General features: G+C 42.0%; 1 protein-coding gene across 3 annotated transcripts; it reads left to right on the top strand.

Moving 5' to 3' along the window:
* The first annotated feature begins 1,311 nt into the window (after positions 1-1,311).
* LOC147448008 (uncharacterized) lies at positions 1,312-14,275 on the top strand. Of its 3 annotated transcripts, none has more exons than XM_086523905.1 (6): positions 1,312-2,606; positions 3,250-3,527; positions 4,176-4,309; positions 4,397-4,838; positions 12,412-13,582; positions 13,686-14,275. In XM_086523905.1, the coding sequence occupies exons 1-6, from the start codon at positions 1,466-1,468 to the stop codon at positions 13,730-13,732; spliced, it is 3,213 nt and encodes a 1,070-aa protein (XP_086380031.1). In that variant the 5' UTR covers positions 1,312-1,465; the 3' UTR covers positions 13,733-14,275. The 3 variants fall into 3 exon arrangements, with proteins under 3 accessions (XP_086380031.1, XP_086380030.1, XP_086380029.1); XM_086523904.1 differs by having other exon boundaries at positions 1,313-2,606; positions 12,412-13,571; XM_086523903.1 differs by having other exon boundaries at positions 1,317-2,606; positions 12,412-13,577.
* Positions 14,276-14,568: the final 293 nt, after the last annotated feature.

Raw genomic sequence — 14,568 nt, 5'->3', positions numbered from 1 at the left:
AATAATGGGCTTCAAAGACCCTAAGGTTCAGCTCTGCTATTGACAAAGGCCTTAATGTTTGATTGCTTTTTTTAAAAAAAGCTTTGGAGAGAAGATAACGATTGTTTTCAAGAGATTAGAAAAACTAAGACTAGTCTCCTTGGTTTTGCTATCATTTCTTAAAACCACCCACCCTCCCTCCCCCCCTCTCTCTCTCTCTCTCTCTCTCTCCCCCACACTCATTCACACACCCTTAGAAATAGTAGTTTTTTTAAGCCTTCAACTTTCCTTAGGCAAGCCATCTTAAATTCTTTCTCACATTTCAAATGCTGACTCTTAGTATTGGCCGGCCACGTCACCACCACATCAATATACAAGTCTAACTAAAATGTTTAGCACTAAGAGCACTTTCACACGCATGCTATCCATTGTTAACACAACTTTTGAATTTTGGCGACTTGTGTAAAATCCCTTGTGTTCCTTTTTGGCTGCTTCTAATGAATGACTCCCTCAAGAATCCAATTCCGCTATTTTTGGCAGAGTTGGCTTGGGCAAAGCTTCATTTAGAGAAAGCAAACAAACCTACCACAACAACTTCCCCATTATATTGGCACAGATTTTCAAAGGTCATCGTCAGCAAAACGCTGCAACACAAGAAGATTTAGAAATTTCTCCTGTAGGAAAACAGATTCTTTTTCTCAGTGTTTTTCATACAATGCATAACATCATGAGCTTCTGCTCGAGAGGCACCACATACATAGCTAGGTACGATTGGGGACATGGGACCACCGCATACCTAGCTAGGTACGATTGGGGACCGGGGGCGGGGGGGGCGGTCCCCTGCCCCCAATGGTACCTAGCTAGGTATGCGGTGCCTCCCTCACAGAAGCTCATGATGTTGAGGTAAGTCACAATGTAGGAATTATTGTGAGAATTTGTCAAAAACTTCTTGTGCAGGACACTCCATGCGAACAGGAGGCATAGCTATCAATTATTATTTTTGATAACGGTGTCTTTATCTCCCTCCGAGTAGGCCACCCCAAGTTGTCAACAACAAAACCCAAAGTTTGAATGTTCAAAGGGGCAAAAGAGGATGTAAACCTTTGTCCTCATGCAGAAGAGCAACAAAGCAGTTGGAGCTATGTTTTTTATTAGATCGTGTCATCAGAGGGCCCTCTCCATCCGACGGCCCTCCAACTATTTGAAGGTTGAAAATGCGTTTCTCTTTTGTTTTTGTTTTGTGGGGGTTGATTGAGGAGCACCTCAGAGCCCTTGATAAACTATGGAGCACTTATCAAATTTTTGGAAGGCCCCTACATGCACCCTAGGGGGAGCCCATCATCGTGTGAAGAAATGCACAGGAATCAAGCTGGCCTACCTTATAAAACAACGGCCTGCCTCTTTTCTTGTCAACCCCACAAAGACCTGCATATAGTTTGCCTTCAGCTCTTCGGCTGCCAGCCCGAGGGCTTCCTGTGATGAAATCATGGAGTCGTGTGTGCAGCTTGGCTCCATCAACATTGCACATGCCTTTGCTGCATCACAATGCCGCACCTTCACCGACTTCCTCTTCTCCACGGCCTTCCGCCAAGGCTCTCCTGTGCAGCGAGTTGATTTGCTCCCCAATCTTGACTTCCTCCGCGCTGGTGATGAATCCACCACTCTCTCCATTTCTGTCATGGATTTGCGCAAACATGAGGAGCTCAGAGAGCTCGGCAGCTTTCTGCGCTTTCTGCGCGGCCTCCCCACCTCCCTAGGTACTTCTTGCACCACCCTGTCGCTGCTCAACATCGATTTCGACTCACTGGAAGAGCTTGATGCCCTCTGCGACGGCATTGCTTCCCCCCTTTGCTCCCTTACCAACCTTGATTTGGATTTTAGTTTAGAAGATTCCCAGCTTGAGCAAGAAGAAATCACAATGGAAAATGCTCAGGAACAAGAAAACAACAAAATAGGAGCCCAGGATAGACTGATAAAGGGTGCCCTCCTGAAAAATACATCGCTTCAATCCGTCTCTCTATTCTCGGGGTCCATCCATTCGGACTCTCTGTACACAGCCCTAGCACGCCGGCCCCCATGCGCCATCAAAGAGTTGCAAGTTCTACTTCAAGACAATCACACTCTTGACCATGTGCATCGGATCCTTGCGGGTCTTTCACAGAATGCAATTGCGCTTACAAGCCTCCACATTCGGGGCGGTGATTGGAGCAGGTCATCTACTAGCCTCAAGGATGGAGAAAGGCAGCTGGCCACCATGCTTGAGACCAACACTTCTCTTTCAGCCTTAAAGCTGCAACTCCTCTACCTGCCAGGAAAGGTGATTGAGATACTCTTTGCATCTCTAGAGAAGAACCTTCATCTCACTCACCTGTCCCTCGAGGGCTGTGAGGGACCAGAATGGCCAAGTGCAAGCTCCATCCTTGACAGTTTACGAACCAATGGACGCATTAGCAGGCTTGATCTTAAACACACTCCTCTGGAAACCGGCCAGAGGCAGGCTGCAATCATGGCCCAGCTTGAGAGGAACCAGGAAAATTTGAAGCAGCTGAAGGTAATCAAGTCACGCGGAAGCGCTCGAGTGAAGTCAACCACGGTCCGACTCTTTCTCTGTGGCCTTCCTTTCTCTGGTAATCTGGATTCTGTCCCCCTCTTTTTCCTTAAAAAAAATCAGAAAATAGGAAATTAAAACACCCCCCACCCCCCCTGCAAAGGACTAAGTGGCGCGGGCATGGGAGGGTGGGATCTACGGCGGGGGCATTGTGGGCCGTAGATCCCAGTGGCAGCATCGAAAGTAATCTAGGGTTTACTTTCGGCACCCTTAGATTACTTTCGGCGCCCGTCGCTTTGTATACATGTTTTAAGTAAATTAGGGTCCCCACGGGGCATGTGCCTCTCATGGGTGAGGTCACGGGTTCAAACCCCACACCCGTAAAATGAGGTCCTCTAGATTACTTTCGAAATGCGGGTACACTAGATTACAAAAGTAATATAGGGTACCCACATTCCAGATCTACAACTCACAATGCCCCCACCGTAGATCCCACCCTCCCATGCCCGTGCCACTTAGTCCTAATGCACCCCCCCCCGGGCATTGGAACCTTTTCACATGCATATGCACAGGCTAACTCTAAATTTGAGAGAAATAATCACACTAAAAATCTCATATTATAACTAAAACTTCCATAATTTGAACCGACTTGAGAACCTTCTTGCCCAAATTTTAGCCGGCCATTTTTCATTTTGAACACTTTGTTTGTTGCCCTTTGTCAGGAAAGACAACCCTATCAACGTCCCTTGTCAAGTGGAACAACGCACTATCAAGTGGAAAAGCATCAGGGTCCCTTGTCAAATGGAATAGCACTAAGTCAGCATTTTCTTCAATCACACGTTGTCTATCATGTGCAAGAGATGTGCACGTGGAGACTACACATGGACGTACACGTGGCATCGCAGTATCCACCTTGGAAAATGACAAAGTTAAGGTGTCTTTGTGGGACATGGCGGGTCAAGCAGAGTACTATGCTTTTCATGACCATATGTTTCCCAATGTAAGTAATGAATCAACTCCCTCATTGTTCTTGTTCGTATGGAATCCAATCCAAATGATTGAAGAGACTGGCATGGAAATCAAAGATGGAAATGGGAAAATCATGATAAAAACTTTGGAAATGTTTGAACATGAGTTTAGATATTGGCTTCGGTTCATAGCATCGAAGACTTTGAAATCTTTGAAGTTTATGCCAAAAGTACTCGTAGCTGTAACTAGAGTGGATCTTCTTCAAGTTAACATCAAAAGTTGGTTCAAGAACGCCTTCAACCGATGCGAGAAGGATTTTAAAAAGTATATTCAATTTGATACGGAGTGGGTGTTTGAAATGGATGCAAGGGATCATTGTAAAGTACAAGCATTGGCTCTTACTATCTTTGCATGTGCAGCATCAGTGTTAAATTCAATGCCTCTTGTGTTTCAAGCATGTGAGCAAGCGAGGAGAGTGCTTGCTAGATTAGTTCTCACACAACCAATAGCACCTCTGATAACAAAAAAGGAATTTTCCTTTTTATGCAAGAAACATTTGGGTATAGATACAAAAGAGATGGAAGAAGCAGTTGCTCTTTCTCTGAATGATTCAGGAGACATTATCTATTTCAAGTCTTTAGAATTAGTTGTTATTGATACCCAATGGTTTTGCCGTCAGATCATGGGTGAACTTTTACATTTTGATGACAAGAGATACCAACATCAAGGCTTCTACACCTTGGAGTTCCTAGAAAGCTTGCTTGAGTCAAAAATAAACACCCAAACAAACGACAACCGTTCGAAGTCTAACAAGTAAGTTCTCCATAACTTCAATGTGTGATTGCTCAAATATGACTACTTATACAGCTCAAATGTATTGTTTATGTGGACTATTTGTAGGTATGGACGTGCGAAGGAAACATATGTGCCCAAGATTGAAGGGAAGGCTCTAGTGAAGTTGTTTATGTGGACTATTTGTAGGTATGGACTTGCGAAGGAAACATATGTGCCCAAGATTGAAGGGAAGGCTCTAGTGAAGTTGTTTATGTGGACTATTTGTAGGTATGGACTTGCGAAGGAAACATATGTGCCCAAGATTGAAGGGAAGGCTCTAGTGAAGCTGCTCATTGGGTTGCGGTTAGCTTGTCAACGAGATGATCATCTTGAGGATTCAGATGTTTTCATTCCAGCTAGTCTTTGTGCAGTGTCTAGAGTACATACTCCTCCTAGTCTATATATGAAGGATGATGAGGGGAGTACCTTAACTTTTATGGGCAGACGTTTGAAATGCAAAAACTCAATTTGCACTTTCTTTACACCTGGAATCTTTCCTTTACTTCAGGTATGTTTAAACTTTGTGTGTGTGTGTGTGTGTGTGTGTGTGTGTGTGTGTGTGTGTGTGTGTGTGTGTGTGTGTGTGTGTGTGTGTGTGTGTACGCGCACGCGTGCGCATGCGCATGCGCACATGCTATTATAGCACTCTTTATCCTAACATGAAAACTAGACGTGCATGGCAAGCGCTATGATCAGATGAAGACATTTAAACAGAGGTAATGAAACAATAAAAAACACAGAACATTGTAACATATACTTGTGATTAGAGTACATAGAAAGCACTATGGGACTATCAAACATGAGGCTTAGCCATTGTTGAATAAGATGTGAAATTTATGTAACACAATACAAAAACATTAGAGAGAGAAACGAAAATGAATTAAATGTTATATTAAGGTCTTCAAAAGGCCAATATGAGAGAGAGAGAGAGTCAAATACACCGCGCACACGATTGTTCTCCCCTATTAAAATAATCCTGGAAAGACGACCTTCTTAGCTCAGGCGACTCTTGGTGTTAGAAACCAGGTTTGGGATATCTTAGACTTACATTTCTAATCATAAAGATCAATGTTTGTTGTTTGATTGTGTTTCGCTGCAAAAGAAACAAGCCAATAGATGTGAGATTATGACAACCATATTGGCATTTCTAGGCAGTGTATGTATGACTTTGGTATATTTATTTTGCTGCCTTTTTGAAATTCTTGGTGCGGTTTTCTGAAGCCATGCAATGGGATCATTGGTACCTTTGCACAACAATTAGGTTTTCTAGAGATCCCGTTTCATAGCCTCGCCATAGGTTCTGTGTAATGGGGTGTATGTGCTTTACTTGTTAACAACGCTCAAAAAAATTGCACACAATCATGAGTGATCTTGAGTCAAACACATTGCACACACGATCATCTGACAAGGGTGTGGAGAGAGGTTGTGCTATACACCCCTATTAAAATGATCATGGAAAGATGATTTCCTTTTTGGTAGCACAGGGGATCCTAGTGTCAAGAGAAGGATTTGTCTACCTTAGATTTAATTTCTAATAATCAAGATCAATGTTTGCTCTTTTCTTGTGTTTCACTGCAAAAGAAACAAGCCATTAGGTGTGAGATGATTACAAACCATATTGGTGTTCCGAGAGAGAGAGAGAGAGAGAGAGAGAGAGAGAGAGAGAGAGAGAGAGAGAGAGAGAGAGAGAGAGAGAGAGAGAGAGAGAGTCAAATACACCGCGCACACGATTGTTCTCCCCTATTAAAATAATCCTGGAAAGACGACCTTCTTAGCTCAGGCGACTCTTGGTGTTAGAAACCAGGTTTGGGATATCTTAGACTTACATTTCTAATCATAAAGATCAATGTTTGTTGTTTGATTGTGTTTCGCTGCAAAAGAAACAAGCCAATAGATGTGAGATTATGACAACCATATTGGCATTTCTAGGCAGTGTATGTATGAATTTGGTAAATTTATTTTGTTGCCTTTTTGAAATTCTTGGTGCGGTTTTCTGAAGCCATGCAATGGGATCATTGGTACCTTTGCACAACAATTAGGTTTTCTAGAGATCCCGTTTCATAGCCTCGCCATAGGTTCTGTGTAATGGGGTGTATGTGCTTTACTTGTTAACAACGCTCAAAAAAATTGCACACAATCATGAGTGATCTTGAGTCAAACACATTGCACACACGATCATCTGACAAGGGTGTGGAGAGAGGTTGTGCTATACACCCCTATTAAAATGATCATGAAAAGATGATTTCCTTTTTGGTAGCACAGGGGATCCTAGTGTCAAGAGAAGGATTTGTCTACCTTAGATTTAATTTCTAATAATCAAGATCAATGTTTGCTCTTTTCTTGTGTTTCACTGCAAAAGAAACAAGCCATTAGGTGTGAGATGATTACAAACCATATTGGTGTTCCGAGAGAGTGTATGCTTGACTTTGGTATATATATTTTGTAGCATTTGTGAAGTGAGGTTTTTTGAAGCATTGCACTTGGAGCATTGGTATCTTTAAACGGTGAATTAGGTTTGTTGGAACTTGGAGATTCCCTTTCGTATCCCGCCATAGGTTATGTATAGGTTCTTTTCTTATGACCAATGCACTTGGAGCATTAGTATCCTCAAACAGTTGATTAGGTTTGCTGGAGATCCCCTTTCGTAGCCTTGCCACAGGTTATGTATAGGATCTTCTCTTGTCATCTGTGCCAGCTTGAGAGGACTTTGACTCAATTTTGATTCAGTCTATGCCATACATTGTTACCCTCCATTGTTTATACCTATGATATGTTGGAATTTTGTGATGCTCTTTGATTTATGCATATTTCTTTCGTGGTCTTTGGTTGAGATATTACCAAATTATTACTAGAACTTTATCAATTTTCCTCATGAGCCTGCCGTAGTCTATGTCAGATAGGGAACTCTTCAACATCAAAAAGAACAAAATATAAGATGTTCTTATTCAAATGAAGCAATTGAAACTTTTGAAAGGTGTAGCAGTTGTTACGGATGCTTGAGAGTCAGTCTTCTTGAGTTTCCTACAAGAAAACACTAGAATATTCTAGAAGGTTCCGAAAGATTCTAGAAAGGTGTAGAGGATTCTAGAAGATTGAAGAAAGTTATGGAAGGTTCTAGAAGATGGCTTACATCCTTGCTTATGTCATTGCTTGCATCATTACTTACGTCAACATATTCTAGAAGGTTCTTGACCTCCTTAGAAGGAAGAACCTAGAAGGCTCTTAACCTCCTTAAGCTTTAGTATAAATAGAGGTCTTGAGCTACAAGCCCCTCGGTCTTGCCAACACTAGTTGTGAGACTCCTACGAGGTAATTCCTCTTGTAATCATGTGTTGCCTTGTAAGTCAAGTCTTGTAATCCAAGTTTGGTAATCAAGTATTAACGTCTTGTAATCAATATTAAGAGTCGTACTCAAGTTTCAAGCTCTTGTTTATTGTGAGTGCCTCCTCTCGCTTTCTTCTAGCTCAAGACGCACTCATTGACAAGATTGCAACAAGAGCGTTATCTAAATGGTGCTTCTCAAGTGGATCTTATTGGCACACTCCTCTCAGGTACAACTCTCTCTTGGTTTGCTCCTTTACTTGAAAAGGAATCTCCCCTCCTCCATGACTTTGAAGCTTTTATACGAGAGTTTTCTGTGACTTTTGAGGATACTGATAGAGCAAGGGTTGCAAAAACCAAGCTTAGAAATCTATGCCAAGGGTCAAGGCCTGCATCAGTCTATGCATCTGAATTCCGACAACTCACCTGTGATTTAACTTGGCATGAAAATATTTCATTAGCCAATTTTGATGGGGATTAAATATTGACTATGCCAAAGGTTCATACATTAAGGGAATTCATCTCTCAAGCAATAGAATGTGATAATCGACTAGTTGAGAGAAGGCGAGAAGCGTCATGGGACATCATTGCAATCTGAAACAACAGTGACACATGATGGTCCTGCAATTCAAGAGGTCCATGAATCAAGAATTGAACCCATGCAATTCGATTCAACACGGTTTAAATCTCTCTTAGCTCAAGAGAAGGAAAGGCCCGATGCATCAACGGCCTATATGTATTGTGGAGAGCGTGGACATGTTGCTTAACCTTGTCCCCAAAGAAGAGAAGGATGAGGGGCATGGTGCAACAGCCTCAGCATTTTGAGGAAAGATAGATGTCCAGACTCACTAGAGACCGAGCGGTTGGATAAAAGGTCTCTTTCTACCCGTGGATCCTTGGGGGATCCACCTTTCAAAAACGCCTATAGCACGTGCGTTCAAGAAGTACTTTTAAAACCCCTCTACACACACACTTCATCATGAATTAAAAGACCCCTCTTCCTTCATAAACCTGTACCTTTTTCCAATTTTCTATTTTTAAACCCCTCTTGTACATGTAATTCTGTAACTCTTTGGTATATAGGAAAACCCTCCGGGTAAACTCATGTGCTACACTTACATATTTTGAGATGGACCCCTCGCGCACAGATCCCACTTCAAGTTTTATGCTACCAGTCATGATCCGTATGATGGATAGGCAAATGTATTGTGAAGCATTACTAGATTCAGGAGCAACCACGTGCTTCATGGACAAAGAATTGCAAAAAAACAAGGCATACCACTTGTGGAGAAGTCTAGTCCAGTAACCATACAAGTAATTGAAAGTCGTCCCCTCGCTTCAAGGGATGTTAGGTACGAAACTCACCCCATATAAGAAATATTAAAGAATCATGTTTCAACAATGTCCAAGCAGTCCAATTGTTATTGGTCTACCATGGCTCGAGTTAGACGACACTAGCATTGATTGAAGGGCTAAGGATTGAGCCAATAAAAGTTCAAAAGGAGAAAGGGAAGCATGCAAAGCCTATATACATTGGAGCCAAGGTCTTCATGCGTGTCACATGCACATGGCTTTGTGTTCCACATTGTTAGGAAGTTTGTGAGGCAAGTGAGAAGGCACTGGGTCTCTGGCTATGAGAGTTTGCAGCTCGGCGGATGAGAAACACACTTATTCGAGGAAGAAAAACAAAGGAAAACACTCAAATTCTAGCCACGGAAGCTCTACTCTTAGAATAACACAAGATCAACACAAAAATCGATTCTCTACACACTTATTCGAGGGAAAAAACAAAGGAAAACACTCAAACTCACGCCATGGAAGCTCTACTCTCAAATAAACACAAGAGCAACACAAAACTCAATCCTCTTTCACCAAACTAGGTACCTTTGGACCCAATAGCACAAGTAGAATGCCAATTTGCCAAGCAAAAAACCATAGAGTATTCCTTCGATTCACCATCAACGCATAGCTATGGAAGATTAAATACTTCCATACACACTTTAACTCACCTTTTTTAGGAGAGAAAACCCTAATTAAATCACCCACATGCTTGAATACATGGTACGAACAGTGTGCAACTGCACTACCACACCATAGAAGCAACATGTGTATCCCCTCATAAAGAGGCTAAAGTTGCAATTTCTTTCTTTCAAAAGATTTTCACACACTAGCAATAGCCTCCACTATTATTGATGTGGCATTTTGACCCATCTTTTGCCAATTTTGGGTTATTGTTTACCATGTTATGGCATTTTTGGCCATTTTTCACCCAAAAATGCCCTTTCTGCCTCTTAAATTTCCTAATCGAGCTAAACAAAATTCCTAAAATTGTGGGAAAATCCCTTTTGGCTCAAATTACATGTTGAACCTCATTTTTTCACTTGCAAGCACTTTAGATGTACCTTTGCGACTACACACGAAACATATTATTTTTGAACCAGCTCGCCCGCATTGCACTTTCTAGGTGAGACGAGTGTTTGACCACGTTGCATTAGGTCCATCAACATCCCCACAGCATATTAGGGATCATTTACATTATAAAAGCACTCATCGTGCTCCATCCAAGGTCATAACTCTCCCTTAAGGTATATACACGGCAGTAATCGTTCCCACACACATTTACATTATAAAAGCACTCGTCGTACTCCATCCAAGGTCATAACTCTCCCTTAAGGTATATACACGGCAATAATCGTTCCCACACATAGCACAATATGTACATGATAGCAATTGTTCCCATTGATCCAAAATACATAGAAAGTGAGTTTTCAAGACATTTTCACGTTATATGCGTGCCACGGCACGACATGCTTCATCGACTTCCAAAGCCAAATTTGCACCTCTCTCTAGATAGGAGTGTCTAAAATCCTGAGAGGATTAGTATAGGAAATTTTGTAAGCTTGTTCGCAAGACCTGCATGTTCGGATGAGTCCATTAGATTAGGTTTTCCAGTTTTGGAACCCTCTTGCATAAATGGTTTGTACAAGCGTTTTCACTATAAAATTCTAGCTTAAAACTAAACGCTAGGGTTGGACTGCAGAAAACGCTAGGCTCTTGTTGGCGCTAGCTCTCAATGAATGAAAACATTGGCCTAGCTGCTCCTTTTATATCACTTTTGGCCAAGTCGAGAAAGTTAGGTCAGGTCAAGAAAAATGTGCAAATGAGCGAACACGGTCAACAGCTCACTACTCGGTGAACCATTTGATGAACCGATCGGATCGACACGTTCCTCTAACCTAGGCCTACATGCTCATCATGCCAGATGTCATCTTAAGCGTAATAACATCTCTCAAAACGCTTGTACAAACCATTTATGCTAGGGGGTTCCAAAATTGGAAAATTGGCTCTAGAAGTCAATGAAGGATGTCCACGTGGCACATAGAGTCATGTGCATGTGACATACATAGACAAATCAATACTTTTTACAAAGGGACTACTCAGGATTTCCCACCACAAGTTACCCAGTCACACCCTCATTGGGGCATCCTTCTTGATCGAGCCATCCAGCTTGGCCGCTCAGGACACCCAAGATCGTAGACAAGGTCTACATCGGAGGCTATGAAGCATTGTTGATTTCGTTGCACTTCACTTAGGTATCAAAGGTTTGATTTCGCACTAGTCATCTAGTCCAAAAAATTGTCTCTTGTGTTTGAGTGTGCGCTTTAGTGGATCCCTCATAACAACAAGCCTACCGATGTGTGCAAGATAACCAAAGGAAAAGAAAACATTGTAAAGTGTGTATTGTAGTTGAGGTGTGGCTGTTAGGGGGTAGATAGTGTCTTTGAGTGAAGACTGTTCATCGCTCTTTCAGATTGAGGAAAAGTCCTTGCATGATAGTCACCCAAATACCTTCAAACATCAAGGTGATTATTACCTCTACTACCAATAATCCCCTTGTTGCCTCTTTTTCTTCTCGACCTCACATACAACCCAATCCCATGAATGCTATGATGAGGATGATCAATGACATGATGATGCAGCAAGAGGAGATGCACCCTCAAGAGCGGCAAGTGGCGAACAACGGTTGGTCTTTGAGTGTGAACGGTTTGGTATAGAGGCGGCAAGGAAAGCCAAATAGCTAGAGGCCGTATTGACTTAACAAGTAATTTATTGGGTTAATCAATTATGCTTGCCATAGTGGTGAAAGGGTTAAGAAGTATGAATCTCTCTCTCTCTCTCTCTCTCTCTCTCTCTCTCTCTCTCACACACACACACACACACACACACGAGCAAACAAACAAACAAACAAAAAATGATGAAATGTTAAATTAGCCTAATGGCAAGAATATTGCTTTGATACCAGTAGTTGAAGTTTTTCTCTTCGAGGAAAGAAGAGTGTAGTTTTTCCAACTTTACCCTAGGGCCTACTCATACTTTCATACTCAGATTGTTTCCATGTGGGAGACATTTCACATCAACAGTTTGAGGTGTTTTATGATTGTTTCTAGCCTTCTTGCAAGGATTCAAATTTCACCCATCAAGGGTGGTTAGTGTTTACCAAAAACTTTTTTAGGAACCAAGAGAGCTTTGGAAAGCTACAAGTTTTTAGAGAAACGTAGTCGGTTTTTATTGGGTTTCACACTGAAATCCTCAAAATTTAGCCGGTTTCCTTCAAGGCGGCCCTCAAAACTAACCGGGAATTTTCAATTTTCGTCCTTGTGAAGACTGGGGTGGTTATGTCTTGTACATTACTGTAATTAATGCAAATTAATGCATGGCTGCTCTTGCAGATTTATAATCAAGCGAATGCAAACTGACAGGTCACCTTCAATAGCATCTTCTGTGGAATAGAAACTATCTTGCAAGAAAACATGATTGCGTTTTCGCATGCTGGAATCAAGGTCCTGATAGAGTTCTTTAAGCATGAAGGTCAAGATCATTTCATAGACATATTAATACGCTCTCGCCTTGATCTTGATGACACCATTGGCTGGGTGCATGGAGAGCTTATCAACAACATAGAGAAAGTGTGTGCAGAGCCAAAAGGTATTCAAGGGGTTGAACTTGTGCGAGAAGTCATCAGACCTCGTTGTGTGAAAGAGACTGTTTCCATGGACAAGAGGAAGAATTCTGCTGTTTCACTGCAGAAGTTAAGAGATACCTTGAACTATCATATAGAGAGAAAAGGGCCTCGACTGGATTGCTTGAGTGTTTTTCATGACTGGCAGATGACGCATGATTCGGACCGTGTGGTAGATTTACTTGGAAGAGAAGAGACCATCAAGGTTGTTGAGGCCTACAGACGCACGTTTATCGCAGAAGTAGAAGATGTTTTGGGCATCAACATTGAGAAGGAAGATTGTGGCTCCAAAGGCCCAGATCAGAAAGTGTTCCACTCTACCCCATCCGGAAAAGAGAGGGCATACATATATAATGGAGTCAAAGAAGCGTGCAGGGGAATCCAAGAGATGCACAAAGACATTCGAGAGATGCAGAAGGATATCAAAAGAATAGGAGAGGACATGCAAAGACAGTGTCAGTCATTGCTACCAAAGTTATCACAGAGAATGCATGAGCTATTGACCTTTTTCAACGAGAGGGAGATGGCTCGTTTACCAAGAATGTTTGTGGTTACAAAGGATAATGGAGGAAGGATACGGAAAATAGTGGGTGCCATGCTACCCAGCCTCGAAAATGTGCGCCTTGAGCTCTTGTGCGAACATCGAAGCCAACCACACCTTGTAGAGGAGCAACGTGGGCTAAGTTTTGTGACACTCGAAGATGGATTGCTCAAGCAGGGCTTACCCTACATCAGACTTTTCTTAAAGATAGCTGGAGTGGTCATGAAAGTTGGTGCGCATGTAGCTGCTGGTCTTGGTGATGCCATACCAGACTTCACTCGAGTACTAGCTGCAGTGGCAAATGCACCAGCCTCATCAACAAGCACACAATTTCAAGCTTTATCTTCTCCTGATCACAGGTCGAGGTCAGGTCTCTATCTTGTACTGATCAATAACACAGAAAACTGTTCTTTGACTCTGATGCGGATGCATTGTGGATCGAACAATGACATGCTGTCTAAAATTTGATGCAGGTTATGTTTCCAAAAAGGCCAGAAATGGCTTCAGGATGTTCTATTGAGGTACAACTGCTGCACCAATGAGACAATTCATGAAAAGTTCGGTCTAAGTCGTGTACAGTATGGTGACTTGCATGTGGGATGGCTCTGTGACACCCACGGTGCTGAAGGTGAACTCTATCCTATTTGACAGAGCCAGAGCAGAATAACACCCAGCAGCTGCTGTGGGCATGACGCTGGAGATGACAAGCTCATGTAATGGTATTTTTCCTTTCAAATCAACTCAACAAGCTTGACTTGCAAAGATCTTGAAGCTGAAGAAGTTAGAGACTTCGAAGGTGGAAAATGTGAAAGAGAAGTTGCACACTAGCAAAGACATCGGAAAATCAGGAAACTGCCATTCGTTTTTAACCGTATCTAATAAAGGAATTGACTTAGTTAAGCATGCTTTTCTGTATGTTTCTTAGCTCATGGTTGCCTAGTGTGCATGTGATGAACCCGAGCTTTTGAGTTCGTCACCTTATCGCACGTATGTATTTGATCTTATTAAGACGATTGTAACAATGCAATATAATTTTCGCATGCTGTATGGCATCTTGTCACATTATCTAGATATGTTAAGACACGCAGTACCATACAATGATGAAGCGATAACAACTAAGGTAGAGTCACCCATTTATTCAAGAAATCCTTTCAGCCATTAACAAGTAAAAAAAGCTTAAGAGTATACATCAGAGAAGGGTCTTCCTGATGCTGGTGAAAAGGGAGAACATGGCTCAGATAAACAAGACAATATCATAAACACAGGAAAAGCTAACCAAGTTTGTTCCTTCCGTCACTCTAGTCGTCATTTAAGTTTAAGGAAAAGTAGGATACTTTGGTACGAAAGAGAAAATCG

Source organism: Adiantum capillus-veneris, chromosome 11, assembly GCF_014529385.1.
Source record: "Adiantum capillus-veneris isolate H3 chromosome 11, ASM1452938v2, whole genome shotgun sequence".
Classification (NCBI taxonomy): domain Eukaryota; kingdom Viridiplantae; phylum Streptophyta; class Polypodiopsida; order Polypodiales; family Pteridaceae; genus Adiantum; species Adiantum capillus-veneris.
This window is presented reverse-complemented; position numbering and strand designations above follow the sequence as displayed.

What these genes read in the sequence shown, in the direction of transcription:
- LOC147448008 (XM_086523903.1), top strand. Translation starts at nt 1,466, where the DNA reads ATGGAGTCGTGTGTGCAGCTTGGCTCCATCAACATTGCACATGCCTTT. An exon ending in CTGTGGCCTTCCTTTCTCTG is followed by an intron (nt 2,607 to 3,249) that starts GTAATCTGGATT and finishes GCCCTTTGTCAG; the next exon opens with GAAAGACAACCCTATCAACG. An exon ending in TCTCCTGATCACAGGTCGAG is followed by an intron (nt 13,578 to 13,685) that starts GTCAGGTCTCTA and finishes AATTTGATGCAG; the next exon opens with GTTATGTTTCCAAAAAGGCC.